The sequence below is a fragment of the Eretmochelys imbricata genome, chromosome 5 (assembly GCF_965152235.1).
Source record: "Eretmochelys imbricata isolate rEreImb1 chromosome 5, rEreImb1.hap1, whole genome shotgun sequence".
Classification (NCBI taxonomy): Eukaryota; Metazoa; Chordata; order Testudines; family Cheloniidae; genus Eretmochelys; species Eretmochelys imbricata.
The window spans coordinates 24784407-24812313 of record NC_135576.1 but is presented as its reverse complement, the minus strand read 5'-3'; the positions used below and the strand labels follow the sequence as shown (position 1 = coordinate 24812313).

Genomic DNA, 27907 nt, shown 5'->3' with positions numbered 1-27907 from the left:
GGGCAGAGCAAGCGCGTGAAGAGTCAGACCGAAGGTGGAGCCTTGAGGGAAGGAGTGGAGCGAGGGTGGGGCATCCTTGGGGAAAAGTAAAAGTCTGTGCCTATGTGGTTAGGGATGCAACCCCAGGCTCTGGGTGTCCCTAGGCCTCTGAATGCCAGATGCTGGGACTGGATGACAGGGAATGGATCACTCAATGATTGCCATGTTCTGTTCATTCCCTCTGAAATATCTGCATTGGCCACGGTCGGAAGACAGGATTCTGGGCTAAGTGGACCATTGGTCAGACCCAATATGGCCACTCTTATGTTCTTAGCATAATGTGATTCTTGGATAGAAAGTGCTATATTAATTAATTAATTAATTGTGACGTCTTCTAACTAGGTTTAGGTATCATAGAATCTTGTTACTATTTTGGGGTATTATATAAATGTTACAGTTATTTTTTACAGTTTGTTATTTTTAATGTGTTTATTAAACCTATTGCCTTTTCCCAGGAAGTTAATGTTCTGCATTATGTTAGAGCAAGTTTTCAGCTGATTCCAGATTTGTACACCAAAATTTGTGCCTGCAACTGATTGCAGCCAAAGAATTGGGCGTACATCCATTCTGCATGCACAAAACTTGCGTTTGTGTGTAAACTTAGTGCCCAGCTGATAAGTTTTTGTGCACAAATACTGTTTATGTGACTAAAACCAGCATGCACTCAATTTTGCAGGCTCATTTGGTTGTGTGCCTGAAACTGGGCATGTAAATTCACAGGTGGCAGCTAAAAATTTATCTGAAAATGTAGATGAAAATTTGCTTTGGGGCAGTACATAGTATGTGTTGCTAGTAAACACATGCTAAAGTCATTATGGATATACTGATTTTTAATTTAAATAGGCATTTAAATTACGTATCTGTAATTTGTAACGTGTTTCTTGATATGGAAAGTAATTACATAGTAGAAATGGAATAATCTGATAAACAACAAGTATATTTCCTGTGCAAACAAGCCAAATCATCTCCTTTTTGTGAGGTACGGATGGGAGTCATGAGAGCCCAATTTCCTACCAGATCTACTCAGCAGAAGTGGGAAGGTGAGGCTGAAGAGACTTTGCAGATCTCCCGTTGGATGATAGTTGGCCAGCAGGTGGAGCCTAGAAATCCTACTCTAGGCAACATCTCATGTCATGAACCAATTATATCAGGAGGAACAGGAGGTTTAGTTGAGGTTCCTCTTCCTCTTTTCCTCATGAAAGTTACAATTTAAGCAAGTAGATTTAGCACTAACAGTGATTCCCAATCTGTGTGCACTGTAACCTGTGTTCTGAGGATATGTAGTGGTATGAATGCACTTCACAAATAGGAACTATTCCTTCAGAGCTACGGGGCTGGTTGTCCTCCTACTTACAAAAGTGTAATTTTGCTGACTTTAGTAAAGTTACTCCTGATATACACTGGTGTAAACAAGAGGAGAATCAGCCCCTATCTTCATTTGCATCTGCCATGAAGCCGTATTATGTTTTCCATTGTTTCTTTTGTCTTTGTGATGGGTTTGGGCCCGTTGGGGTGTCACCTGATGTGCTGGGGTTTAATTGAGCCTCCCCTGCTCAATCAGCCTATTCTGCCAGCCTGGGTTCCCTTTACCTGGCCTTGCTGGGTTAGACCTACAAGCCTCTTCCAGCCAAGCACATAGGCAGGGTCACACCCAGCTGCACAAAAAGACAGAGATCTGCTCTGGAAAGATTCAGCCTTAGGGGCTCTCCCAACACTCTGGTGCCCACTCCCTTTAAGGGGTACAAACCCAATGGTTTTATGAGATTTTCCCCCTCCCTCAATGTGGAGGGAGATATGCAAAACTTCTTGCCCCCGCCCCAGTTAGAAATTACATAAACTGGGTTATATTATAAACAAACAATAAGTGTATTAACTACAAAAGGTGAACTTCAAGTGAGTATGAGAGATAACAGACAGAACAAAGTTACTGACCAAATAAAGCAAAATATGCAAGCTAAGCTCAATATGCTTAAGAAACAGGTTACAAAATGTAAATTCTCACCCTAAGTGTTATTTTAGGCAGGTTACGAAGTTTCTGTGATTCAGAATTCCAGTTATATTCCTTTTCAGACTGGACCCCCTGTCTCAGTCTGGACTCCCGCCTTGCCTTCTCTTCAGGTGGCTTTAGCAGTCTTTCTTCTTAGGCAGACAGGCCATAGAGAGGAGGAGTTCCATTTGCCTTCCTCCCCACCCTTATATAGGATTTACATAAGGCGGGAATCCTTTGTTTCCCAAACTTGACCCCCACTTCCGTTTCAGTGGAAAGTTACAAAAAGTCCCAGGTAATGTTCAGTATCAGGTGCCAAGACCACCTGACTCTGTAGTATCACAGTGACCATGATAGTGGCAGTATGGAGGGTCTGCAGGAAGGCCAAGCCTTTTCACAATCCATTGTCCTCGCTGATGGGTTACCAGCCCTGTCTGGCTTTTCCAGTGTTGTACCTGAAGTGTTAGCAGTGGGCATCACCCAAAGTAGCATAGTTGAAATACAGATACATAGTCGATATTCCTAACTTCAGATACAGAAATGATACAGGCATACAATTCGGATAATCACATTCAGTAAATTATAACCTTTCCAATGGTATCTTACAAGACCCGTCTTGCATAAAGTACATCTCAGCTATGTCATTCATATCATAAGCATATTTACATAAAGAATATGGAGTGAAACATCACAGTCTTGCTTTGTCATTTAGATTTACTGCAAAATTGAATGCAACAGAAAGAGTGAGTTACATGCACTGACATGGCAGCATCTTTTAATGGATGGCAACTGAGGGACAACTGAATTCCAACCCCAAACCCATCTGCTCAATAATCATGAGTTAGGCCCCTCAAAATCATGAGATTGGCTCAAAAGTGATGCGAGTTTAAAAAATAATAATGATGGGTTCTTTTTATTTGCCTTCCAGTTTTTGAGCCTTTAGGGTTCAGTTGGGTCATGTTCTCAAGCTGTTCTCTGCAATCACACCTTAATTACTTTTCAAGTGAAAGCTGAGATTCACATGTAATTGCATGAATCTGAGAGCTGGATCTTTAAAAAGGCACCAAATATCATAGACTCATCATCAAATCACAAGAACAGGCCATGCTGTGAATTCTAATTGTTGCGCTGCTAATGACTGGCTGAATGACCTTGAGTAGGATACTTAGCCTTTCTGTGATTCATCTTCCCTATGTGGAAAACTAGGAACTAAAAGTCATATTGAATTACAGGGGTGCGGTGAGGATTAATTAGCTCAAGTTTGCAAAGTGCTTTGAACACATAATGATATATACACGCATGCTAAAGACTATTATTAAATGTTGCACATTGTCATATTTTTCAGCTATCCTCTAATCCTACTTTTCCTGCTGGAGGAGGAGTAGGCAAACAACATGAAGCAAAACTTGGCATCATCAGTTAGATTTATTTTGCTGCTTTTTCTGAACATAGAGTGTTTGAATGGTAAGTAGAAAACTATACAGCACATTATTTTCCTGAAAGCAGTTTGTTTAGAAAATTCTGAAGATAAATCTGGCTATCCTGATCCTCATTGGAACCTATACAACTTCAAATGATCAATTCTCTTAAGAACTCCTGTAAAGAGATTTTGAAAATGGCTTGATTTACTCTTGTGAAAGTTTTAGGGTCAGTAAGTGATAACTTTAGGGTATGTTTACACAGCAAAGAAAACCCTGTGGTTGGCCCATGCCAGCTGCTTCGGCTCATGAAACTCGGGCTGCGGGGCTGTTTCACATTGCTGTGTAGACTTCCAGGCTCAGGGTGAAGCCTGAGCTCTGGGACCCTCCCACCTTGCAGAGTCCTAGAGTCCAGGGTGTGAGAGTAGACATACCCTTAGAGGCAGTATTGACAGACACCTGTCCCTTCCCCTATAGGCGCCGACTTCTGCTCACGCCGGTGGGTGCTCAACCCCCCTCTGTCCCCGGCCCCGCCCAGACTCCACCCCTATCCCGCCCCCATTCCAACACCTTCCCCAAAGTCCCTGCCCCAACTCCGTCCCCTCCCTGCCTCTATTCCGACTCCTTCCCCAAATCCCCGTCCTGGCCCCGCCCCTTCCCTGCCTCCTCCTCTGAGCATGCCACGTTCCCGCTTCTCCCCCCTCCCTCCCAGAGCTTACTAGGCCGCCAAACAGGTGTTTGGCGGCAGCAAGCGCTGGAAGGTAGGCAGAGGAGAAGGGATGCAGCGCGCTCAGGGGAGGAGGCGGAGTGGAGGTAAGAGAGGGCGGGGGACAGGGAGGGGAGCTTGGCTGCTTGTGGGTGCAGAGCTCCCACAACTTTTTCCCTGTTTTTGCTCCAGCCCCAGAGCACCCACGGAGTCCACACTTATGCCTTCCCCTTCATTCTTCTTAGGACTTGTCACCATGAAAATGTGAATAGCAACATTAATGAAAAAGTGGCATGGAAATTTACTGAAGTGATAAATAAGCTTAGAAGGAGAAGGCGCATGTATGCACATTTGAATACACTTTTTTCTTAGAGATTATTGACCAATGTGTTCTTTATTTTAACATGACATGTTTTTAGATACTATTGGATTCTATGTAGAAGTAATTCACACATTCAGGTTTGCCTTTACACAGTGTAGTGTATCCAGTCTGTGGAATCTGTCCATCATCTCCTTATACCTCACCATCAGTACTACCTAAATGTGTAATATATGATATTTGTAAAGCTTATTAACTAGGTTGATTTATGTACTTCCGCAGAGCAATCAGCTCCTGGAAAGCCTGAAGTTTTGAAGTGTCTTTCTCCAGAAATGGAAACCTTTACTTGCTGGTGGAAGCCTGGCTCAGATGGAGGACTTCCTACCAACTACACTCTGCTCTACAATAAGAAAGGGTGAGAAGCTGTGGATAATTATTCTGTAGATTATTACTTTGCTTCATATATATTTACAGGCCCCAAACTCTCACTTGTCTTTAAATTGCAGATAATTATCAGATGACAAAGGTGTTGTGACAGAATAGGGGAATATGTCCCTGTCGATTTGTGGATTTTGTTTAGAATGTAATCTTTAGTATGGCTTTGAGCGTTCCTTTTGGTAGCTGGAACTTGACAGTTAGTGGGGAACCTGTATTTAGAAAGCTGTGACAGAGCCATCAACATTGAATAATTACCCTGGAGAAACAATGAGGTTGCTTCAGCAGGGTCATTGACTTTGAATGAACTCTCTGCACAGAAGTCTGTCTGTGGGGAGAGGGCTGACATTCCCCTAGTCTAAGCACATGGCTGTGAGAGCTGTAGTTGGTCCCCCTGACCAAAGAGAAACAGAATCTGTTTTTTAAAAGGGTGTTTCTCTAAGCAAAAGGAGTAATTTAATTGCCAGGCACAGAGGACACAACCAGTGGGAGTGCTTTCTCTAAAGGACTTGGACCAAACCCAGGGACTCACAAAAGGGGATGAAATGAGGAGTTTGTTTTCCATAGATCTGTGTGTGCATGTTTAAGAATTCCTTTGCTTTACGGCCACATTGTCCAGTGCTAAATTTGTAATGAAAGAGGTGCTGAAGCTCAAGCAACTAGGTGCAAGGGCGCAAGGAATTTTTTTACTTTTGTAACTGATATGGCAAGCCCAGAGGTGCCGGGGCTATGAACTGCCAAACCTAGGAGTGCCGGGGCTCATCCCTGGCAAGTCCTGGCACAAATTAAGCATTGACATTGTCCCTGAGAGGGTGAACTTGAAACCAGAGCTCCCACAGCCAGGTGGTCTCTGAGGGGAACATGTCTAAACAACTATGGAGCTCAGGAGAGCTCACGCACTGGCTCCAGGTTCTAGGTAGCTGAACTGCAGGGTCCTACTGTCCAAGAAGGGTGTCAGACATGGGGTCTGCAGCAGGGAGTGCACCTGAGACATAGAGTTAGGAACAGTGTCCAGTCACTACTGAGAGAATTTAGCACCACATGGGATTCAGTGGGTTGGATCCCATCATGCAGACAGTGTTATCCATTTCAAGAGCAGGACTGGTCCAGATTGTAACAGGTGTTATTTAAAAACTGTGTAAAAGTGAGGTTTATTTTAAGCATGAATGAGACATCTGTGCTTGTGAAAATAAAAGCACGAGATATGCAAATACATGTTCCCTATGTGCAAGGAGAGTTGTAGTCATTCCCAAATCACCTCTGATGCTGCTGGTAACTTCGTTGAAAGCAGAATCTTTTCTGATTAATAAAGACAGAATCTGGAGTTAGTTTACATAAAGAGAATGTGTTCTAAATTCACATTTCTTTTCTGTCATTTACATTTTGCTTCAGTGGTTCAGTATATTCATGCTGTCTGTCAGGTCTCCATTTAAGGGTTCTTTGTTTGGAGATACTTGTGTGAAGATTCTAAACTACTTGTACAGGTGGCGGAATGAGATTGACCAGTAATAATAGTAATGGGCAAATGACTGCGTCACAGAAACCACCATCTCAGTTGTCACTGAATGGTAGACATACTGGTAGTCTTTGCAGAGAGACTACAGAGGCAGTGTGACAGAGTGTTGAGAGTGATTGCTTTCACTGCTATTCCCCATGTTGTACCTGATCTGCACATAAACAGTGGGCTTCATTCTCTGGGGCTCTCAATCCTGCACCACTTTCACAAGCACTAAAAGTCACTCTTAGAATATGGATTGAAGCGTCATGCTCTTTTTTGCTTTTACACACATCTCTAAGACACTTTTTATTATATACTGACTAAGGGCCCAACAGTGATCTGTGTTTATGTAGGACCATGGGGAACACAAGACCCCTCCCCAGCTACTGCTTGAGGGCACATCTCAATCCTTCCCTGTTGTGAGCAGCAGGAACAGGTTCCCAACTGGATAGGGGTGGGGAGGTTACAGGGCCATAAGCCTGCTCCTCCCCTTCATTGGTCCATGGAGTAAGGCAGCACACCAGGGGAACCAATATGCCCCATACCTACGGATGATGCAGAGTGCACAGCTATGGGAAAGATTTGCCTCCTGGGTTATCATCTCAACCAGTGTTCCTCCAGGCATTGGTGCAGCTCTCCATGGCCTCCTGCACCAGGCTGTATGTCAGTCACACAATCTAGCACTAAATGAGTGCAAAATAATGCTATTGCCAAAAGCATCTATAAGAAATAAGAGAGTTAGGTATAATGAACTGATAAATTTTTATTTTAATGAGATTATAACATTAAAAATTAGACAAGGCATCTTCTTATCTGCAGGCAGGACTGACCTGATTAAAGTAATACAAAATTCTCCTCTATCATAATGCTAAGTCCTGAGACTCTCAGGTGGAAATATGTCAAGAAAATATTTGACAGCATGCTGTCTTCAAACCAAGTGACTGTCTATGATTTGCCTCTAACTTCTTGTTCTTAAACATTTTAGAACTGTTTTGGTGTTCTCTGTAATATTCTGTTTTATGGCTCCATGTCAGGCAAACCATCTCCTCCTCCATTTTAATAGCATACATTTAGTTATGACCTATGTAATTACTAGTTCTAAAAGAACAGAGGACAAGTTCTAGCCCTGCGTAGTTCTTGTAAGCTCCAGTTCAGCAAAGCAGTTAAATTAATGGTACTTAAGCACGTACTTAAGTGCTGTGCTGTGACAGGAGTACATACATGCTTAAAGTTAAGCGTCTGTTAAAGTGCTTTGCTGAACCCTGGCCACTATTAGTAAATCAGACGCTTTACTTAATTTCCTGATGACTGATCATTTTTCATTTTTTAATTTCAGAAAAGAACAAATTTATGAATGTCCAGATTACAGAACTGCAGGTCCCAATTCCTGTTACTTTGACAAAAAGCACACCAATCTCTGGACATCTTATAACATTTCTGTAAAGGCAACTAATAAGATGGGAAGTAACATCTCTAACCCTCACTATGTGGACGTGACTTCCATAGGTAAGAGGGAGAAAAAACAGAAAATAACCTGGAGATAGGCTTGATCTGGAATCACAGAATCAGAGAAATCATAGAAAGGTAGGGCTGGAAGGGATCTTGAGAGGTCATCTAATCCATCTTTCTGTGCTGAGGCAAGGCCAAGTATACACAGACCACCCCAACAGATGTTTGTCTAGCCTGTTCCTAAAAATCTCCAAAAATGGGAATTCCACAACCTCCTTGGTAATCTGTTCAAGTTCTCAACTATCCTTAGAAAGTTTTTTTCCTAATATCCATCCTAAATTTCCCTGGCGGCAAACTAAGTCAATTACTTCTTGTCCTACCCTCGGTGGACACAGAGAACCAGCTTCTTTATAACAATATTGTACATATTCTTCAGTTTTTGCTATCATGTCCCACTTAAACCTTCTTGTCGCTAGACTAAACGTGTCCATTTCTTTCAACTTTTCCTCATAGGACATGTTTTCTAAAGCTCTTATCAATTTTGTTGCTCTTCTCTGGACTCTCTCCAGTTTGTTCATATCTTTCTTAAAGTGTGGTGCCCAAAATTGGACACAGTACTCCAGTTGAGGCCCCACCAGCGCTGAGTAGAATGGCACAATTTTCTCCCATGACTTACATACAACACTTCTGTTAATACACACCAGAATATTATTTGTCTTTTTTGCAACTGCATCACATTGTTGGCTCATATTCAGTGTGCAATCCACTATAATTCCCAGATCCTTTTTTGAAGTACAGCTGCTTAGCTAGTTATTCCCCATTTTGTGCATTTGATTTTTCCTTCTTAAATGTAGTACTTAACAATTAAAGTTCAGAACTAAGCCATCTTGTTTCTGAAACTTTATCCTGAAACTGCTGATTGTGAAACGTGTCTTAATTTGATGGTGAGGGAGCCTTGTAAGGATGGCATTAATCAGCAGATCATTTGCATTCTTTTTAAATATGTATGTGTCTGAAAACCTTATGATGTGTTTATTATTTATAAATAAATAAAATAAACCTTATTAATTTTTGACTGATAAATTGGTACCAGGTTTAGTTAAAATTAGCTTACATTTTCCCACTGGTTTGCTGACAGTTTATGCAACTCCATAACAATTCAGATTCTAAATATATCAGGTTATTTTATCTCAGTGTCTTCCTGATCAAATTTTGCTCAATTTACACATGTAAAGATATTTTTCTAGCTGCTAGCCCCGAAAACTCAATATTTTAAAAGCTAAGTCAGGTTCTTCCTGACTTGTGTTTCATAACTAGTACTATGTCTCTGTGGAGTAAATGTTTCTGTTAGTTACTGTATTAAAGGTATGCTATGCAAGAGTGCTGACAAGGGGCCTGAAGTTTATTTTTAGTCCCAGTCACATGTCCTGGCTCAAAGTTACAAAGATCAATGTCTCTTTCACAACACAGGAATTATTGCTCACTGCTGCCACAAGGTTAACCCTAGGCACCTTCTTCTGAAACATACTATCAAGGGACAGATCTTACTTGTATTCTAGGGACAGAGGTTCCTGGTGGTTCCTTAAGCCCCACCAAAAGTGTTACTAGTACAGTATTTTGAATTAGACCCATATTAGAGAATTGCGAGCCCTGCTTTCAGTTTATTTTACAAAATGAGGGCCAGAGTTACACTCACACCTTAAATATTACATTCAAAGCCCTAGGGGCTCCGACCCACACTCTTAACATCTTCCTGCTTTCAGTGTGTTACCAGATGTACATATTATATAGATATAAAGATACTCAGTCTATTATCAGGTCAGACAGTTCATTCTATGAAAGCATGCATCCTTTTATGTAAGTATGTGTTTCTGTAGCCTGACAAATTCAGCAGAAAGTCTAAGAGGAACATGAGCAATACTGTGGCAAGTCAACAGCCAGTTCAAACATACTCAAAAAGAGAGAAAAGAAACCAGAGAGCTACTGGACTATTCTAAACCTCTGTTGTCATTTTGATTGACTTTTCTTATTTAATGTAAATGGATAGTTCCTGAAGCAAATAAGTTAAAATACTAGACCTTAATAGGAGGCTTCTTTGGTGACAGAAACTAAAAGTTTCAGTGTTTGATCTTTCATTTGTACAGTTCAGCCAGATCCTCCTGTAAACTTGTCTCTACAAGTAATACAATCAGCTGAGATATTGTATCTTTGGGCAAAGTGGTCTCCTCCTCCATTGGTTGATGTCAGATCTGGTTGGCTTATACTTCATTATGAATTACGACTAAAGTCTGAAGAAAGGGAAGAGTGGGAGGTAAGGAAATGGCAAACTTTTGTAGTGAATGTTCCCTTTTCCCTAGTTCATATATCTGAACTTTATATCTTGATATTATAAACACTGGGGTGTCTGACAAGGGTAAGGGTAACCAAGTAAGGCTATCCAAATATGACCATTAAAAAGAGGAGAGTATTTCTGTGATTTGGAGGGAGAGAAAGTGAGAATTCCAGATATTTACATTCTTGTCCTAAGAACTACATAGAAAAGAGAGAAACTGACTACAAGACTAGGAGTACAGTAGATTTTACTTGCAGTGGCTATCCTGAACTTGTCTTATCTCAGAGATGCTAGAGAAAATATCGCACTTCATGTGTTCCTTATATCATGGAGTCAGATTTGGTGAAAAGCTGGCTCAGTGGGCAGCAGGGCTATATTTCTCTTGCTCTCACATCTGAAGTGGAGTTGCTAATATTGGAATGAGTGAAAACTAAACTGGCCCTCAGAAATCTAAAATAAGCCATATGTTCTAGACTCCTGGAGAAATCTTGGTCTCATTGAAGGGAGATTTGTCATTGACTTCAATGGGTCAGGATTTCACCCTTACTTCTTTGTAGTGTCCATTCTTTAAAGTCTGTGGGTGAAATCCTACTCCCACTGAAGTCAGTGGCAAAACTCATATTGACTTTAATGGAGTCAGGATTTCACTTTATGATTTATATAGAAAAATGCCCCAGTTCCTTATGGTTTCTATATTTTTGATTCCTCTCCAGACTATTTTTGTTGGACAGCAAGCACATTATAAGGCGTTTAAATTACATCCTGGATTGAAATACATTGTACAGGTTCACTGCATGCTAGACCATGGAGAATGGAGTGAATGGAGCTCAGAAAGTTACATTCAGATTCCCAATGGTGAGCGGCCAACAATCCTTCTGTTAATTTCCTTTTAAAATCTCAGTGACTCCAGTGTTTGTGAAATGTTCCCATGTAGCAGCCCTGAATACTGATGTCCTCTATACTCAGGAAATGTACAGTAGAAGAGAGAGCAGCAGTGCAACCCTGATAATATCCAAGTATGACATGGTAGTTCAGTCTTCCTGGTCCATTAGTCCTTGGCCTCATTGTTGAGACTGACAGCTATAGGTGCTATTTAATAACATTGTGATGGCAGGCTTTGGACATTTGTTAACTGGGAACTGGATTGAAATCATCAGCTCATTTCAGACAGGGCACGAAACTGCACTCACCATAATATGGTAACAATTTTTTACCAACCTGGTGTGGATTTTAGTTGGTGGCCTAAATATGATAGACCTCAGATCTGGTTACCAAACTCCTTAGCCATGCTGTCGCCATTACTCACCACTGCTGTTTTATTAATTATATTTTTCATGTCTTGATGTGGAGAGTGTTGGTAATGATTAAAATTTTCACATGTGACTAAGGAACCTAAGTCCTATTTTCAGAACTGACTTTTAGGCACTTTGGAGCATTGAAAATTAAAGGTCCCAATCTCAAGAACTGAAAAAAAAAGATTATCAATAGCTTGAGACCATTATTCACCTCACATGCACAATCACAACAGTCTGACTTAGTGCAGTGTTTCAATCAGCATCATGCTATTGATGTGTTAACCTTTGTCCTGCTGTAAGTTTGTTTGAGTCTCTAATAACATCAGTGAGACACCAAACAGGTCACAATAAATCTTCTTTGGCTGTGATTAGAGAAGTAGCTTAGGTCTCTGAGAACCGTGTATGAGGTCACTAAGCAAGGAACACATAAGTGCTTCCTTTTTCTTATCCCTTAAAGGCAACTCAGCCTGGTCTGGTGCTGCAGGAGAGAAGGGACAACACTGATGAGAACACACATGGGAAAACACTTGGAAGGAAAATGCAGCTTCATCAGCTAGACTTCTTTTGCCGATTTGTTTTTTGTTTTTCTTAACACAGAGTTTTGGGATGATGAGTAGAGACCTGAAGTGCTCTTTTTTAAAGTGGTTTGTGTAGAATAATCTGAAGATAGACAGGCATATCTAGAGTGTATATACCTTAGGAAATTATATGGCCCCCGTTACCACAGTATCTGAGCCTCTCACAAACTTTAATGTATTTATCCTCACAACATCCCTGCGAGGGAGGGCAGGGCTGTTATCCCCATTTTTACATACAGGGAACTGAGGCACAGAGTGGCTAAGTGACTTGCCCAAAGTCACACACCAAGTTCCTGCTCCACACAGACTTCAACCCGGATTTCCCAAGGCGTAATCTAGTGTACTAACCACTGGACGTTTCTTCTCTACTGATGTAGAAGTGAAAACATGTTTTTTCTTGTACAATAAATATACCTAAATCTGACTGTCCTGTACCTGTCAATAATTCATAAACTCAGGATTGATGTTATTCTGTGTACTGTATGTCAGTTAAGTTTATTAACTAGATAATTTATGCATTTCTACAGGGCAGCCCCCTGGAAAGCCTGAGCTACTGAGGTGTCGTTCTCCAGAAAAGGAAACTTTTACTTGCTGGTGGAATCCCGGCTCAGACGGAGGACTTCCTACCAACTACACTCTGTTCTACAGCAAAGAGGGGTAAGACGCTGTGGATAGTTATTCTGTGGCTATTATTTTATCTTATGTACGTTTACAGAATCTGAGTTCTCATTTGTTCTTAAATTGTAGTTAATTATCAGGGGAATAAAAAGTAATTTAAGGTTTTTGTACAAATGAATTGTATTAGGAAGCAGCAGTAGCAGCTTCATAACTGAGATTGCAGCAGGGTTTCTGTTTAAAGCCACTTTTTCAAACTGCACTGAAATATTCTATGCAGTGTTGTTGTAGCCTTGTTGGTCCCAGAATATTAGAGAGACAAGGTGACCGATGGGGTATCTTTTAGTGGACCAACTTCTGTTGGTGAGAGAGACAAGAAGAGCTCTGTGTAAACTCAAAAGCTTGTCTCTCTCACCAACAGAAGTTGGTCCACTAAAAGATTTTACCTCACCCACCTTGTCTGTCTGGGATATTCTGACAGTCTTCGCCAGATTGCCTTGAAAACTGCTATGCCACTCTAAAGCCCAGGCCACAGTTTGTGGTACAGATTTGGGGCCCTTTGGCCAACGGGCTCCTGAGACACAAGGCCACCCAAAATTACCTGTTTTTAAAATTAACATCTTCTTATCAAGTCTTTTGCATAGAGATCCATAGACAATGGTAGGGTAGAACTACACAAAATGTGATCATGGTAAGGCCGTTCCAGGGATACAAGCATCTAGCACCAGAATCAATCTCCAAAAATTTCTTAATAAAAAGTTATTCAATGTTTTTGTTTAGTTCTGAGGAGCAAGCTACTTTTGGCTTGTCCCAGCATTGCTCATGCTTGAGCTATGAGCTAACTTAATGTTGAAGTGTGTAGTTGTCTGGTGAGAGCAGGCTCATTCAGGAAGTGTGCAGACACCAGTTCAAAGGGTGAGAGACAAAGCGTGGAGCCCACATGCTCATCTTCCTGTCATATCTTCCAGCTTCTTAGAGGGAGCTGGGAAACGAGCACACTTCCTGCAGTCAAGGACCTCCTCCCCTACCCCTAATTAGGGTATGTTTACACTAGAGCTGGAAGGTGTAAATTCCAACTCAAGGAGACATACTCATGCTAGCTCTGATCGAGCTAGCGCACTAAAAATAGAAGTGTAGCCATGGTGGCAGAAATGGTAGGAGGAGCTAGTTGCCCCAAGTATGATCCCATCAATACTTTAAGTACATATGTGGGGCAGCTAGCTCCTCCTGCTGCTTGCGCTGCTGGGACTACACTTCTATTTTTAGAACACTAGCTAGCCGCAGGTACATCTCCTGGAGCTGGAATTTACACCTTCCAGCTCTAGGGTGGACATACCCTTAGTTTGGGAATAGTAATAAATGGATTACTGCGGACATAGAGAGAGGCACAAACTAGATTTTTGAGGGGCAGAGTGTGAAAGACACAGGATAGGTTTGGGGCTTGGGGGAGAGATGCACAAAACAGATGTTGAAGGTATATCAGAGATACGAAATGAATTTGGGGGGGAATAAATGTTTGAATTATTTAGTATTTAGTAGTCTAGTTAAAAGATTTTTCCAAGGCCACCTAGTAGCTGCCACTTGGCAGAGGCAGGTGGCATGCAGTGGGACACACTTTGCTGTTGTTCTGAAAGAAAACCAGCTAACCCAGTGCAGCATTTACCCAACTGAACCTTCCCATACACAGTTGATGGACCACACCTTTTGGGGGCCGTGGTGTGGTGTACAGATCATCTCAGTATCTAGGGCCTACTGCACACGCTTGAATGCTGGGAATGAGTCCTGCCTTATTGCTCCCCTGAGCTGGATCAGCATTTTATGCCTTTTTCCCATCCCGCAGAGCATGAGTGAGTGATATCCAGTCTTAAGTAACTAGTAGTGATAGTAGTAAAATTCATGTGCTTTATTCTGTATATTTCCTGATCATTACGTTTCTTTAATTTCAGAGACAAATCAATCAATGAATGTCCAGATTACAGAACTGCAGGCCCCAATTCCTGTTACTTTGATAAAAAGCACACCTCACTTTGGGCAATCTATAATATCACCATAAAGGCAACCAATAAGATGGGCAGTAACATCTCTGAGCCTCAATATGTGGATGTGACTTACATAGGTAAGACATTAAGGCTTTTTTAAACAGTGGAACCAGAAGCAAACTAATCCAAAGTGCATGGGCTTTCAGATCCAGTGTTCAGGACCCAGGTAATGTGTAAAAAATATATACCCATGCAATGTGGCATCAAAGGTAAAACTTCTGACAAATGTATATAACCTCCTACCAGTGTGCAGAAATAACACATTTTTAAAATTGCACTGATTTTAATCCATGTTATTTTAAGAGCTGGATGAAATTTTTCATTCTAAATCTTTTTTCATAGAATCATAGACGATTAGGGTTGGAAGAGACCTCAGGAGGTCATCTCGTCCAACCCCCTGCTTAAAGCAGGACCAACCCCAACTAAATCATCCCAGCAAGAGCTTTGTCAAGCCAGGCCTTAAAAACCTCTAAGGATGGAGATTCCTTTTTTCCATTTTTCACCAAAAAATACAGATTTGGGTTGATTGAAACAATTTGCAAATTCAGGTCAATTTCTGCAAATTGTTTTGGTTAGAAAAAATATTTTAAAACTTGGATATATCAAAATGGTTTGTTTCAACATTTCCAAAACAAAATGTTTTGACTTTTAGTTTCAGACAGATGTTTCATTTCTGAATTTCCCTCAATTTTATTTTGAAAAAAATTAAATATTTTTTAAAAACCTCAAAATTGAAATAAATCATTTAGTTTGGGTTGGCTAAAACATTTTGGTCAACCCAAAACAAAAAACTTTTTTGAATTTTTTGGTGAAATGAAATGTTGAAAAAAGTTTTGTTTTGGGTTGACCTATAACAACTTTTTTTTTCAATTTTTCATTTGGCAGTTGAACAGAAAATTGGTTATTCAGATAGCTCTAGTTGAGTGGTTACATTCCATGCAAGTCTTTGACCATTTTTTAGTTTCTGTTACCTGCTATATTTCCTGAATGCCCCAGAAGTAGAAAACAGGACAGAAATGGCATTTGATATTATCCGCGTATCAACAAACATACCATATTTCACATGTACATGTACCAAATACAGTATGTTCCGCTAAAAGAAAAGGAGTACTTGTGGCACCTTAGAGACTAACCAATTTATTTGAGCATAAGCTTTCGTGAGCTACAGCTCACTTCATCGGATGCATACTGTGGAAAGTGTAGAAGATCTTTTTATACACATAAAGCATGAAAAAATACCTCCTCCCACCCCACTCTCCTGCTGGTAATAGCTTATCTAAAGCTTATCACTTTAGATAAGCTATTACCAGCAGGAGAGTGGGGTGGGAGGAGGTATTGTTTCATGGTCTCTGTGTATAAAAAGATCTTCTACACTTTCCACAGTATGCATCCGATGAAGTGAGCTGTAGCTCACGAAAGCTTATGCTCAAATAAATTGGTTAGTCTCTAAGGTGCCACAAGTACTCCTTTTCTTTTTGCGAATACAGACTAACACGGCTGTTACTCTGAAACCTGTCAGTATGTTCCGCTGTTTCAAACATTTGGTACAATTATAAGGCAGTACACCCCTTCCTTAGAGTTTGGTTTATCCCAAAGTTTTAATTTCCAGAGACGGTCTAAAAGTGTTAGTTACTTAGAAATGAGCACCCATGTAGGAGCACATAGGGATATTTTGGTTTTTTATTTCTATTCAGTTGAGCCCTGGGAAACACCAAAAACCATTTCAATTCTGCCACTACAGAGGCTGAGGTCAAGTTGATACTCCCACTAACAGTCCCTAGATTTGAATGTCTGGGGTCATGGTGTTATCAATAGAGTGTCCTCTACTCTGGAATTTGCTTTCCCATCAGGTCCAATAGAGCCTGAGTCAGTTGCTCTTTGGGTCATCGTGTGAGGCCCATTCTCTTCTCAGGCTTTTGCCTAAGAGAAGTAACTGGGCAAGTATTCGGTTTATTTCATGGGAAAGAGTGTTTAAGAGTACATCTATCTTAGAAAAATTTAGTACCAGTTTGCCAGAAGTGGTGTAGCTGCCTAGGTGCTAGAAACCATGTAAGTACTACTACTGTAGACATGGCTATGGTATTTTTACCACCATGTCATGAATACTTACTCAGTGCAGGTTTTTGTGGCATATTGGTAAAAATGCCTGAATCTGTCTACACTAGCCATTTGAAACGATGCAGCTGCAATGCTGCTGATTGGTGCTGGAATTTGGATTCAATTATTGCTAGTGTAGAGAATGCCTTAATGTTTATACTGGCCAGCGACTCAGGTATTATTTTTAAATACTGCATATGCACATGGAGACTGTGCTCTTGGGTTTTCTGAATTTTATGTGAGACAGGTCGCTATGTAAAATATTACCTACTTAATCACTTAAATCTGCTACTTTTACGCATTCAGAGATATATCTGCTGACTTCCATGACAATAGATTTTTACTATATTTTACTCCCACTAGCTATGTTGTCTCTTCAAGGTTATGAGGGAGAGAGGTAACAGTAACACAGCAAACAATAGTGCAGCAAAAAATAATTTTCAGTTTTAATTGTTATCAGTCCATAATATTACAAATCTCAAAATGAACTCAATGCATAAACTATTCTGATTGCTTCGAATTTGTGCATTCATGCTACCGTGCATTTCCAAAAGGTTATTAATCCTCTTTATCACAATACCAGAAAGAGTTATAACAAACCTGACAGTTGCAGGTAGCAGATGAATATAAAACACTCCCAATTTAGAATTCTCTACTCACTTTTCTTACATCAATTGATGGCATTTTACATCCACTCCGCAGAAGTGTAAATTACTTCCCAAGGTGCAAGGTAAAGGTGATTAAAACCCTTCATCTCTGATCTCTCCCTTGTACAGTTCAGCCAGACCCTCCTGTGAACCTGTCTCTAGAAGTAAAAAAACAAGTAGATGGAAAACCATATCTGTTGTTGAAATGGTATCCACCTCCGCTGGCTGATGTCAAATCTGGGTGGCTTACTCTTGAATATAAGTTGCGACTAAAACCTGAAGAAGGGGAAGAATGGGAGGTAAGATTTTCCTAGCTGGTCTTCTCTTGTCAATTATATTATATCCATGAATGTAACACACCAGACACCATCAAAAATTCAGCATTACCAAAAGTTGCCTTATAGTGCTATATGAGAGATTGCAGTATTTTCCTACACCTAGAGAAGAAAATAAAGTGGTATCTCAGATACCTCTGTGTGGTAACCAGTGGCAAAAATATTTGACTGTACATAAACTGTATTATTATCATACTCTTTAAATTGTCAGTCCTAGTTTAACTGTGTTCTAGATATGGGTTTGATTGTTGTTGTTCACCATGATAATCTATTCTAAACCACAGACATAAAATTTCTAACAGAAAGCTCAGTACCAATCTCTGGTAAAATTATCCGAAACTATTTCCATCCATGCAAATGATCATTAGATTCTATTGGCAGGCTATATAATGACAGTGTATGCACAAGCCTTTACCTCTTCCTGTCCTTAAATCTGGGGACATTTTGTTTGGGTTCCAAGCTCACAACTCTTTCTTCTGCCTTCGCTACTCACTTGAGCTCTGCTCAGAGTTCATCTTTGGTCCTCCATCAGATATTGCTCCTCCAAAATGCTGTCTCTCTCTGTTGGCTTGTGTTGCTCTTTTCAATATTCTCTAAACCCTTTCAAGTTTCACGTTTTCAAAATGCAAAACTCAGAATGAATTTTTTTTAACTGAGTTCCCCGCATCACTAGAGGACATCCTCTTCCCCACCACCTTCATCATCTACTGGATCCTTCCTTGTTTTTCATATTCATAAACCAAAATAAATAAAACCTGGGAGAAGGGGAGATCCAGTCCTGATGTGTTTTCACAATAGTTTCACTTAAACATTGCACTAGAGCTAAAATTCTTTCATAGATATTTTTTTTATTTTAGATATTTAGGTCAGAAGGGACCATTATGATCATCTAGTCTGACCTCCTGCACAACGCAGGCCACAGAATTTCACCCACCACTCCTACAAAAAAAAAAATCTCACACCTATATCTGTGCTATTGAAGTCCTCAAATCGTAGTTTAAAGACTTCAAGGAGCAGAGAATCCTCTAGCAAGTGACCCGTGCACCATGCTACAGAGGAAGGCGAAAAACCTCCAGGACCTCTTCCAATCTGCCCTGGAGGAAAATTCCTTCCCGATCCCAAATATGGCGATCAGCTAAACCCTGAGCATATGGGCAAGATTCATCAGCCAGATACTACAGAAAATTCTTTCCTGGGTAACTCGGATCTCACCCCATCTAATAGCCTATCACAGGCCATTGAGCCTATTTACCATGAATATTTAATTACCAAAACCATTTTATCCCATCATACCATCTCCTCCATCTTTCTCACAGCATTATACTAGAAAACTGATAAATGGCTATTTAATAGATAGTCCATTATTCTATTCCCATATTGCAATTCTTATGTTGCTATCTAGTTTCAGTACTGTTCATTTTACACTCCCATTACTTTGTCAACTTTCTAAATAGCCTAAAATTTTTATAGCAAAATGCCTCAGGGATGCAACCCCATGCTCTGGATGTCCCGAAGTCTCTGACTACCAGATACTGGGATGGGATGACGGGATGAATTGTTCAATAATTGCCTTGTTATGGTCATTCCCTCTGAAATATGTGGCATTGGCCGCTGTCAGAAGACAGGATATTGGCTTGATGGACCATTGGTCTGACCCAGTATCGCCGTTCTTGTAGTCTCAATTTTTATGGGTTTTGTGTTGTTTATTCTTCAGACAATTTTTGTTGGACAACAAACACAATACAAGTTGTTTAGTTTAAATCCAGGAAAGAAATACATTGCACAGGTACACTGCAAACCAGACCATGGAGAATGGAGTGAATGGAGCTCAGAAAGTTGTATTCAAATCCCCAGTGGTGAGTTGTTTGATCCTCCTTTTATTAATTATTTTTAAATGGAAGTGAATTTAGTACATTAGTTAGCTGCCCCACTAGCAGCCCTGAAGACTGAAGTCCTGTATTACCCACAGGACAAATAAAACATTGCTAAGGTAGCAGAAGTGGCAGATTCCCTACACCATGCTCTCAATTTGCCTCAGCCTTGATTACTTCCGAGTAAGAAGGTGGTTCATTCTCCTTACCCATTTAAGCATTGGCCACTCTGCTGAATCTGCCCGCCAGGGTGCTGTTTAGTGCCTTTTATTAAGGTGGTTTTGATATGTGGATACTTGTCCATTGTGAACTGCACGAAGATTACTGTATAAGACACCAAACAGCCATTAACATCAGATAGTAATAGTTCTTAGTCACTGCCTACAGAGGTTGTATTTGAACTGGCCTAAAGGTATAAAGCTTCGTGTACCATTAGAAATTCTCAAAGCCATCCAGTAGTTGCCCCCTCCCTATCATTTCATTAATTATATTATACAGGACTTGACAATGAAATGACTAAACTATTCACAAAAACAGATATATGCATGGCATAGATGCTGCCCTTGCTTCTCTGTCCTGTGTTGGTGTATCTTGCTGTGGCAAAATTTACCCTCCTTGTGTACTTTTTACTCTTATAGGGTTTTTCTCCTAGGCATTTTATTTCCTGTGCTGTGCCATCAGGTGAAGAGCACCTAAATATCAAGCACCAATATGATGCAGTAGATCAGTATGTAGTAGAGATGGTCTCAAGCCACAAAACTGAGTTTGGGGGGTAGGCCCATTTTAAAGATAGGTGCCATTTGCAACATTTTTATCACCCACTTTTTAGCTGCTAGACTGTATGCAATTTAAGCATTCCTGCTTGTATTTTCCAGACATAGAATTGAAGGATGTGATTGTCTGGATCTTCGTGGCTGTATTATCATCTGTCATTTGCTTAATCATTATCTGGACGATGGCTTTGAAAGGCTTTAGGTAAGTCACTGCCTTAGTGTTTGTATTAAATCTAAAGGATTTAGTTAATTACCTTTAAAAATAAGCTTTTAACATTTGTTTTAATTTTCCATTGTTTTTATGGTCTGTTAGAAGCTTATCAATAAATAATTAGATTCTGAACTGATGTAAATTTAACTTCACTGGAGCTATGCCTATTTACATTGACTGAGAATCTAGCCTTGAGCTTCCTGTTTAGTTTTTCCTAGTTCATTTGGCAAACATTGTATTATGTAGTATTTCTACTTCTGTATGCCTTCTATTTTGGCTTTTTGTTTCTTCCTCACATGGCTTTTTGTTTATTTCTCACCCCAGCAGCGTGAAGTGCCTAGTACTGGAAATAGTGTTTACTGGTTAGCTGCTGTCGCAAAGCGATATCTGTAACTTATATTATTTTTCTAGTGAGACATAGTGAAATGGTGGCACTTTTTTTGTTGTTTGTTTGTTTTCACCATGGAGTGTTTTTCTTTTGAATAGATATTTAGAACCAATTGTGCCTATCAGTGCCTGTGCTGGGCTTTGCAGACCCACAGTGCCCCAGGGAGAATTGTGCTTTGATAAACTTTGGGCAAGTGCCTGGCGTTGTCTCCTAGTTCTACCCCTCCCTGTTCCCTTTGGGGCACTATGAGGGCGTTTGAAGGAAGCATTCCTTGAGCTCCCCCAACTATGGACAGAGATTGCAGTTGTGATTGTGACAGGCTCTTGCATGGGGGAAAGCTCCTTCTGCCCCCCTCCATCTCCTCCACCCACTTAGACACTAGCTGGCCATTAGAGGTTGAGCCCTGGTCTATCCTAAAAACGCATGTCAGTTTAACTATGTCACTGAAAGTGTGGCAGTTATACTGACCGAACTCCTGATGTAGGTAGTGCTATGTCAATGGGATGGCTTTGCCTGTCGACATAGCAAAAGCCTCTCGGGCAGGTGGAGTACCTGCACCAATGGGAGAAGCTCTCTGATCAGCATAGGTAGTGTCTTCATTAAGGGTAAGTCTCCACTACAAAATTAGCTCGAATTTATAGAAGTTGATTTTTTAGAAAGCAGTTTTATACAATCGGTTGTGTGTTTGTCCCCACACTAATGCACTAAGCGCATTAAGTCAGCGGAGTGCGTCCACAGTACCGAGGCTAGCATTGACTTTCGGAGTGTTGCACTGTGAGTAGCTATCCCACAGTTCCTGCAGTCTCCGCCGCCCATTGGAATTCTGGGTTAAGCTCCCAATGCCTGATGGGGCAAAAACATTGTCGCAGGTGGTTTTGGGTACATGTCGACAGTCGCTCCTCCCTCCAGGAAATCAACGGCAGACAATTGTTTTGCGCCTTTTTTCCCGTGCGGGCGCCATACTGCTTTCAGCAGACAGTGCAGTAGGACTGCTAACTGTCATCGTCATCCACCTCTTCTGCTGCCACTCTGCTCTCCTGATGCTATGAATCCACCTCGCAGGTCCTCTATATGACCATCGTCATCCACTGCTTCCGCTCGCACCCTGCTCTCCTGGTGGTCTTGCAGGGTCACTTCCGCTGCAACTCTGCTTGGCTGCTCTTGTCTCACCATACCACGGCAAGCGTGCAGCCCGCTCAGCTGTTGTGTCCTGGCAGCAGACAGTGCAGTAGGTCTGCAAAACTGGTCATCCAACCACCGCTTCCCTTGCAACTCTGCTCTCCTGCAGACGCCATACCATGGCAAGCATGGAGCCCGCTCAGATCACTGTGGCAGTTATGAGCATTCTAAACACCTTGCGCATTATCATGCAGTATATGCAGAACCTCTCCCCCCTTCAATCACCGCTTGCAGAAACAATAAAGTCATTGTGGTTTCAAATCCATGCATTCTTTATTAATTTGTCACACAAATAGGAGGATAACTGCCAAGGTAGCCCAGGAGGGGTGGGGGAAGAGGGAAGCACAGGGTGGGGTGCGGGTGGAGGGAAGGACAAGGCCACACTGCACTTCAAAACTTATTGAATGCCAGCTTTCTGTTGCATGGGCAGTCCTCTGGGGTGGAGTGGTTGGGTGCCTGGAGGGCTCCCCCCACCCATGTTCTTGGGCGTCTGGGTGAGGAGGCTATGGAACTTGGGGAGGAGGGCAGATTGGTTACGCAGGGGCTGCAGTGGCAGTCTGTGCCTTTCCTGCACCTCAACCATACGCTGGAGCATGTCAGTTTGATCCTCCAGGAGCCTCAGCATTGCATCCTGCCTCCTTTCATCATGCTGCCACCACCTTTCCTCTTGATCCTGCCACCTGTCCTCTCGCGTGTCCCTCCTGTCCTCGTGTTCATTTTGTGCTTTCCTGGACTCTGCTATTGTCTGCCTCCACGCATTCTACTGGGATCTTTCAGTTTGGGTGGACAGCATGAGCTCAGAGAACGTTTCACTAGTGTGTTTTTTTCACCTTCTTATCTGCGCTAGCCTCTGGGATGGAGATGCTAGTGGCAGCATTGAAACATTTGCTGCTGCAGGAGGAAAAAAAGGGAGAGTAAAATTGAAAAAGACACATTGGCCTTTTAAAAGTATGGGCTGATGTTTTTGGGTTAACGTGCAGCATAAACCCAACTAACCCCCTCACACACCCAATTCTCTGGGATGATCGCTTCACCCCTTCCCCCACCACGTGGCTAACAGTGGGGATGATTTCTTTTCAGCCACAGGCAAACAGCCCAGCAGGAATGGTCACCTCTGAATGTCCCCTTAATAAAATTCCCCTGTTTCAACCAGGTGACCATGAATGATATCACTCTCCTGAGGATAACACACAGAGATAAAGAACGGATGTTGCTTGAATGCCAGCAAACAACAGGACCACACACTGCCATGCTTTGTTATGCAATGATTCAAGACTACGTGCTACTGGCCTGGCATGGTAAAGTGTACTACCATGGAGGATGCAATGAGGCTGCTCTCCCCAGAAACCTTTTGCAAAGGCTTTGGGAGTCCCTCCAGAACAGCTTCATTGAGATGTCCCTGGAGGATTTCTGCTCCATCCCCAGACACGTTAACAGACTTTTCTAGTAGCTGTACTGGCCACGAATGCATCCCAAGTCTTCAGGGCAAATTAATCATTTAACACGCTTGCTTTTAAACTGTGTATTATATTTACAAAGGTACACTCACCAGAGTGCCCTGGTTGGGAGGGTACTGTCTCCAGGGTGATAAACAGTTCCTGTCTGTCAGGGAGAACAGTTTCTCTGCTTGCCTGGTGTGTGCTATCATCTTCCTCGTCCCCAAAATCCTCATTCCTGTTGCGTGAGACTCCCTTGCAGGAGTCCACATATAGGTGTGGGGTAGTTGTAGGGGCACCCCCTATAAATGCATGCAGCTCATCAAAGAAGCGGCATGTCTGGAGCTCTGAACCCGAGCGGGCGTTTGCCTCTTGGGATTTTTGCTTGAGCTCCTTCAGTTTCACACAGCACTGCTGCAGGTCCCTGTGGTAGCCTCTGTCCTTCATGCCCTTGGAGATTTTTTCAAATAATTTTGGCATTTCATCTTTTGGAACAGAGTTCTGATAGCACGGATTCGTCTCCCCATACAGCGATCAGATCCAGTACCTCCCATTCGGTTCATGCTGGAGCTCTTTCCCAATTCTGGGACTCCATGGTCACCTCTGCTGATGAGATCTGCACGATCAGCTTGCCATGCTGGTCAAACAGGAAATGAAATTCAAAAGTTTGCGGGGCTTTTCCTGTCTACCTGGCCAGTGCATCCGAGTTGAGAGTGCTGTCCAGAGCGGTCACAATGGAGCACTGTGGGATAGCTCCCGGAGGCCAATACGGTCGAATTGTGTCCACACTAACCCAAATTCAACCTAGCAATGTCGATTTCAGCGCTAATCCCCTCGTCGGGGAGGAGTACAGAAATCAATTTTAAGAGCCCATTAAGTCGACAAAAATGGCTTTGTTGTGTGGACGGGTGCAGGGTTAAATCGATCTAACGCTGCTAAATTCGACCTAAACTCGTAGTGTAAACCAGGGCTGAATGCTAAAGTTGTGCTGCAAGTGTAGACAAGCCCTCAGATTATTCCCCTGTGAACTGGAACTGTTTAGTGATTGAAAAAGCACATTAGCCTGAGGCCTGGGCACACTATTTGAAGTTTAAGACTTGTGCCAAAATCACAGATTACAATCAGAGTGAATTTTAATTACTCCATTCAGTTTCAGTTGAATAGTGCATTTTTCTTCAGTTGCATCATCAAAATGTTGTGTTGCTGTATGGTTTTAGCAGCTGCTGTGGTCCACACTTGAGATAGCTGCATTTCAGCACCAAAATGATGTTAGGTGCCGTACTATTCCAAATGTTTGTAATAATAGAAATAAGTGATTCTGACAATGTATATCACTTACAGTGGTTGTCAAATTTTTTTACATTTCCAGTTTATAAGTAATTACCTTCACGACAGTATTTGTACTATTCCCTTTCCTGTATAGATATGTAAGGCACTTTAAAATGTTTACTGAGCTATACCTGGCTGACGCTGTCCTGGGAAGAGGTCACACAGTGGGCTGGGGTCTAATAAGAAAGGTATCAAATACATTAGAAATGTTTGAACTGGTATTGAAATAGGCTAGCAATTCGGGCAATAGGGTCTGTGCGTTCACTTCTTATGTTCTCTGCCTTTGTTTTTTCCAGCATGGTAACCTGCATCTTACCACCAGTCCCAGGGCCCAAGATAAAGGGACTTGATACACATCTGCTAGAGGTGGGTATTACTAAAGAATATAGTGGAATTCAGTGCTACATACTTTGCCAAGCTTTGTAATAATGAACACAACAAAGATGGCATTTGCATTTAATACTGGAACAAGCCTAACTAGGTACTTTATAGCTTGAATTTGTTTGAGGAATAAGTAAAATGGCCAGGTTGATTATATGGACAGGACATGCCTTTAAGCTACTGCCTTCACTGGTGGGGGGGGAAGAGTGGATTTGAAGAGGGATACCAGCAGTTACTCTCAGAGGCATTTTCAGAGTAGCAGCCGTGTTAGTCTGTATTCGCAGAAAGAAAAGGAGAACTAGTGGCACGGGTAGAATTTCTGGAGGCAGAGGACAGTGAGGATCAGCAACTGATGCCAAGTCATGAAAAAGGTCACCCCAGTGGCTGTCATAATGCCTCCTAGAGCACCAGGGGCACTTAATGCCTGAGTGACTCTTGTCAGCTCTATTTTTTAGGATACAGTATGTGCTTCCCACAATGCTCTGCTGTCCAGTGGAGAAGAGGTGGCTGGGCCATAGTCTTCCATCATCCTGTCCTTCCCCTCCCCATGGCTGCCTAGTACCATTGTCATCACTAGATTCCCCTGGTCCTTTTGTACCATAAGCACAAGTTTTGGGGCTATCTGGCCCCTGAACAAGGGGTTCACATGAGGTGCTTGTAGGCTCCCACTATGTTTTGTACCAAAACAAGGTTAGGTTCAGAGTAGCCTTAACCGTATAACTGCACACGTTACAGCAACTGCAGCATTCAAGCATGTTTTCCATGTTATAGGTGTAGACTAATCACTGCGGTCTGGGTGGGAGAGAAATACTATTAACTGATAAATCTTACAGTTGGCCACAAATGCGATTGTAATGTATATTGTTATTATCCCCTCAGACAGGGAGGTCCGATGAGTTTTTGAGTGCTCTGGGTTGCCAAGACTTCCCTCCAACATCAGACTGTGAGGACCTACTGGTAGAATTTCTGGAGGTAGATGACAGTGAGGATCAGCAACTGATGCCAAGTCATGAAAAAGGTCATCCCAGTAAAAATATGAAGTTAGCACACAAGGAAACAGACAGTGACTCAGGGAGAGGGAGCTGTGACAGCCCTTTCCTGCTCTCTGAGAGGAGCAGGGAGCCCAGAATTCCTCCATCAGCATTTCAAACACCAGATATCAGTGAAATTCCAGAAAATAATGCGAGAAAAAGCAGCTGCAGAATTCAGAGCACAGACCTAAAAGAGATTATACCTTATTTTAGCATTGGTGGTGCAAAGTTATCTACAGGGCCTGGAGCTCAGTTACCTAACAACCAGACTCCTAAATGCTCCTACCACAACATTACGGATGTTTGTAAGATAGCCATTGGCACCATGAATGTGAATGTTTCATCAGTTTTGGGGGGAAATGAAGAAAATCAGTCACAATATTCTAAACCCACTGAAACTATCAGTGAGGAAAAACTGGACAAGAAAGGAGAAGTGGAGAGCTTGCACTCCAGAGTTAACCAAGACAGAATGCAATTGCTGCCCAATGAGAAGTCACCTTTTTTGTCTGCGAAACTAATGGATTATGTAGAAATTCACAAAGTCAACCAAGACGGGGCGTTAGCTGTATTACCGAAACAGAAAGAAAATAGTGGCAAACCTGAAAACTGTACTGTCCCTGGAACCAGCAAGGAATATGCAAAGGTCTCAAGAGTTGTGGACAACAGCATTCTAGTAATAATACCAGTTTCAAGAGTTCAGACCACACCTATGTTTCAAGAACCTCTGAAGGAATCTGTTCAGAACCTTCAACAGAGTCAAACAGAGAAAAATATGAGCCATTGTTTTACAGCTCCAAGTGAGTGCAAAATAGACACTGGTGGATTAGATTACCTGGATCCAACTTCCTTTATGTGCTCCTTTAATTAATTGAAAGTTTGATTATCCTTCTTCAGGTAACACTACAGAGTAAATTAAATGCAATTAAAATGGAATGTTCTACCATGTGGATTACATAGAATTACACTACTAAAGCTCAATTGTAGCTCACACCTTTCTATGTTTTCTACTAGCTGATTGCAGAACAAATTTTTTCATTTTCTAATTGTGATTTATAGATTTTCTTTTGTTAATAGTTATGTACAGTAAAACAAAAGCACATGGCATGGTTTCTTGGAAAACCCTTACAAATTGGGGTATAATAAAGAGAAAAAAGGGATTTGTAGGTTTATGTAATAGAATAAATAAACCTCAGATCATTAAAATAGGTTTTCAATTTAGGGAGAAAGGACAAAGAAGTGGATATTTTGTGCCATGGAAAACTACATTGTAAACAAAATTATTGAACTTTGCATTTCTTCTGTTATTTGATGAAAACTAGCCAAATATTGCAGGTTCAACAAAGATACAAAATTTGGGGAGGTCGGTCAGTATACCATGAGCAAGGCTAAGATTTTGTCATGGATATTTTTAGTAAAAGTCATGGACAGGTCACGGGCGATAAAGAAAAATTCACAGAAGCCATGACTGTCCATGACTTTTACTAAAAATGTCCATGGCAAAATGGGGAGCTGCGGAGTC

The 27907-nt window shown here is 41.6% G+C and overlaps 1 protein-coding gene across 3 annotated transcripts; it reads left to right on the top strand.

Annotated features, from left to right (window-relative positions):
• The first annotated feature begins 3420 nt into the window (after positions 1–3420).
• Positions 3421–27256, top strand: PRLR (prolactin receptor). Of its 3 annotated transcripts, XM_077816241.1 has the most exons (12): positions 3421–3490; positions 4752–4884; positions 7739–7908; positions 9996–10162; positions 10897–11038; positions 12584–12713; positions 14618–14787; positions 17584–17753; positions 19504–19645; positions 20536–20635; positions 25273–25342; positions 26237–27256. In XM_077816241.1, exons 1-12 carry the CDS (start codon positions 3421–3423, stop codon positions 27254–27256), a joined length of 2484 nt encoding a protein of 827 aa, XP_077672367.1. The 3 variants fall into 3 exon arrangements, with proteins under 3 accessions (XP_077672367.1, XP_077672368.1, XP_077672370.1); XM_077816242.1 differs by lacking the exons at positions 7739–7908; positions 9996–10162; positions 10897–11038 and having other exon boundaries at positions 4752–4785; positions 12615–12713; XM_077816244.1 differs by lacking the exons at positions 4752–4884; positions 7739–7908; positions 9996–10162; positions 10897–11038.
• The last annotated feature ends 651 nt before the right edge of the window (positions 27257–27907 follow it).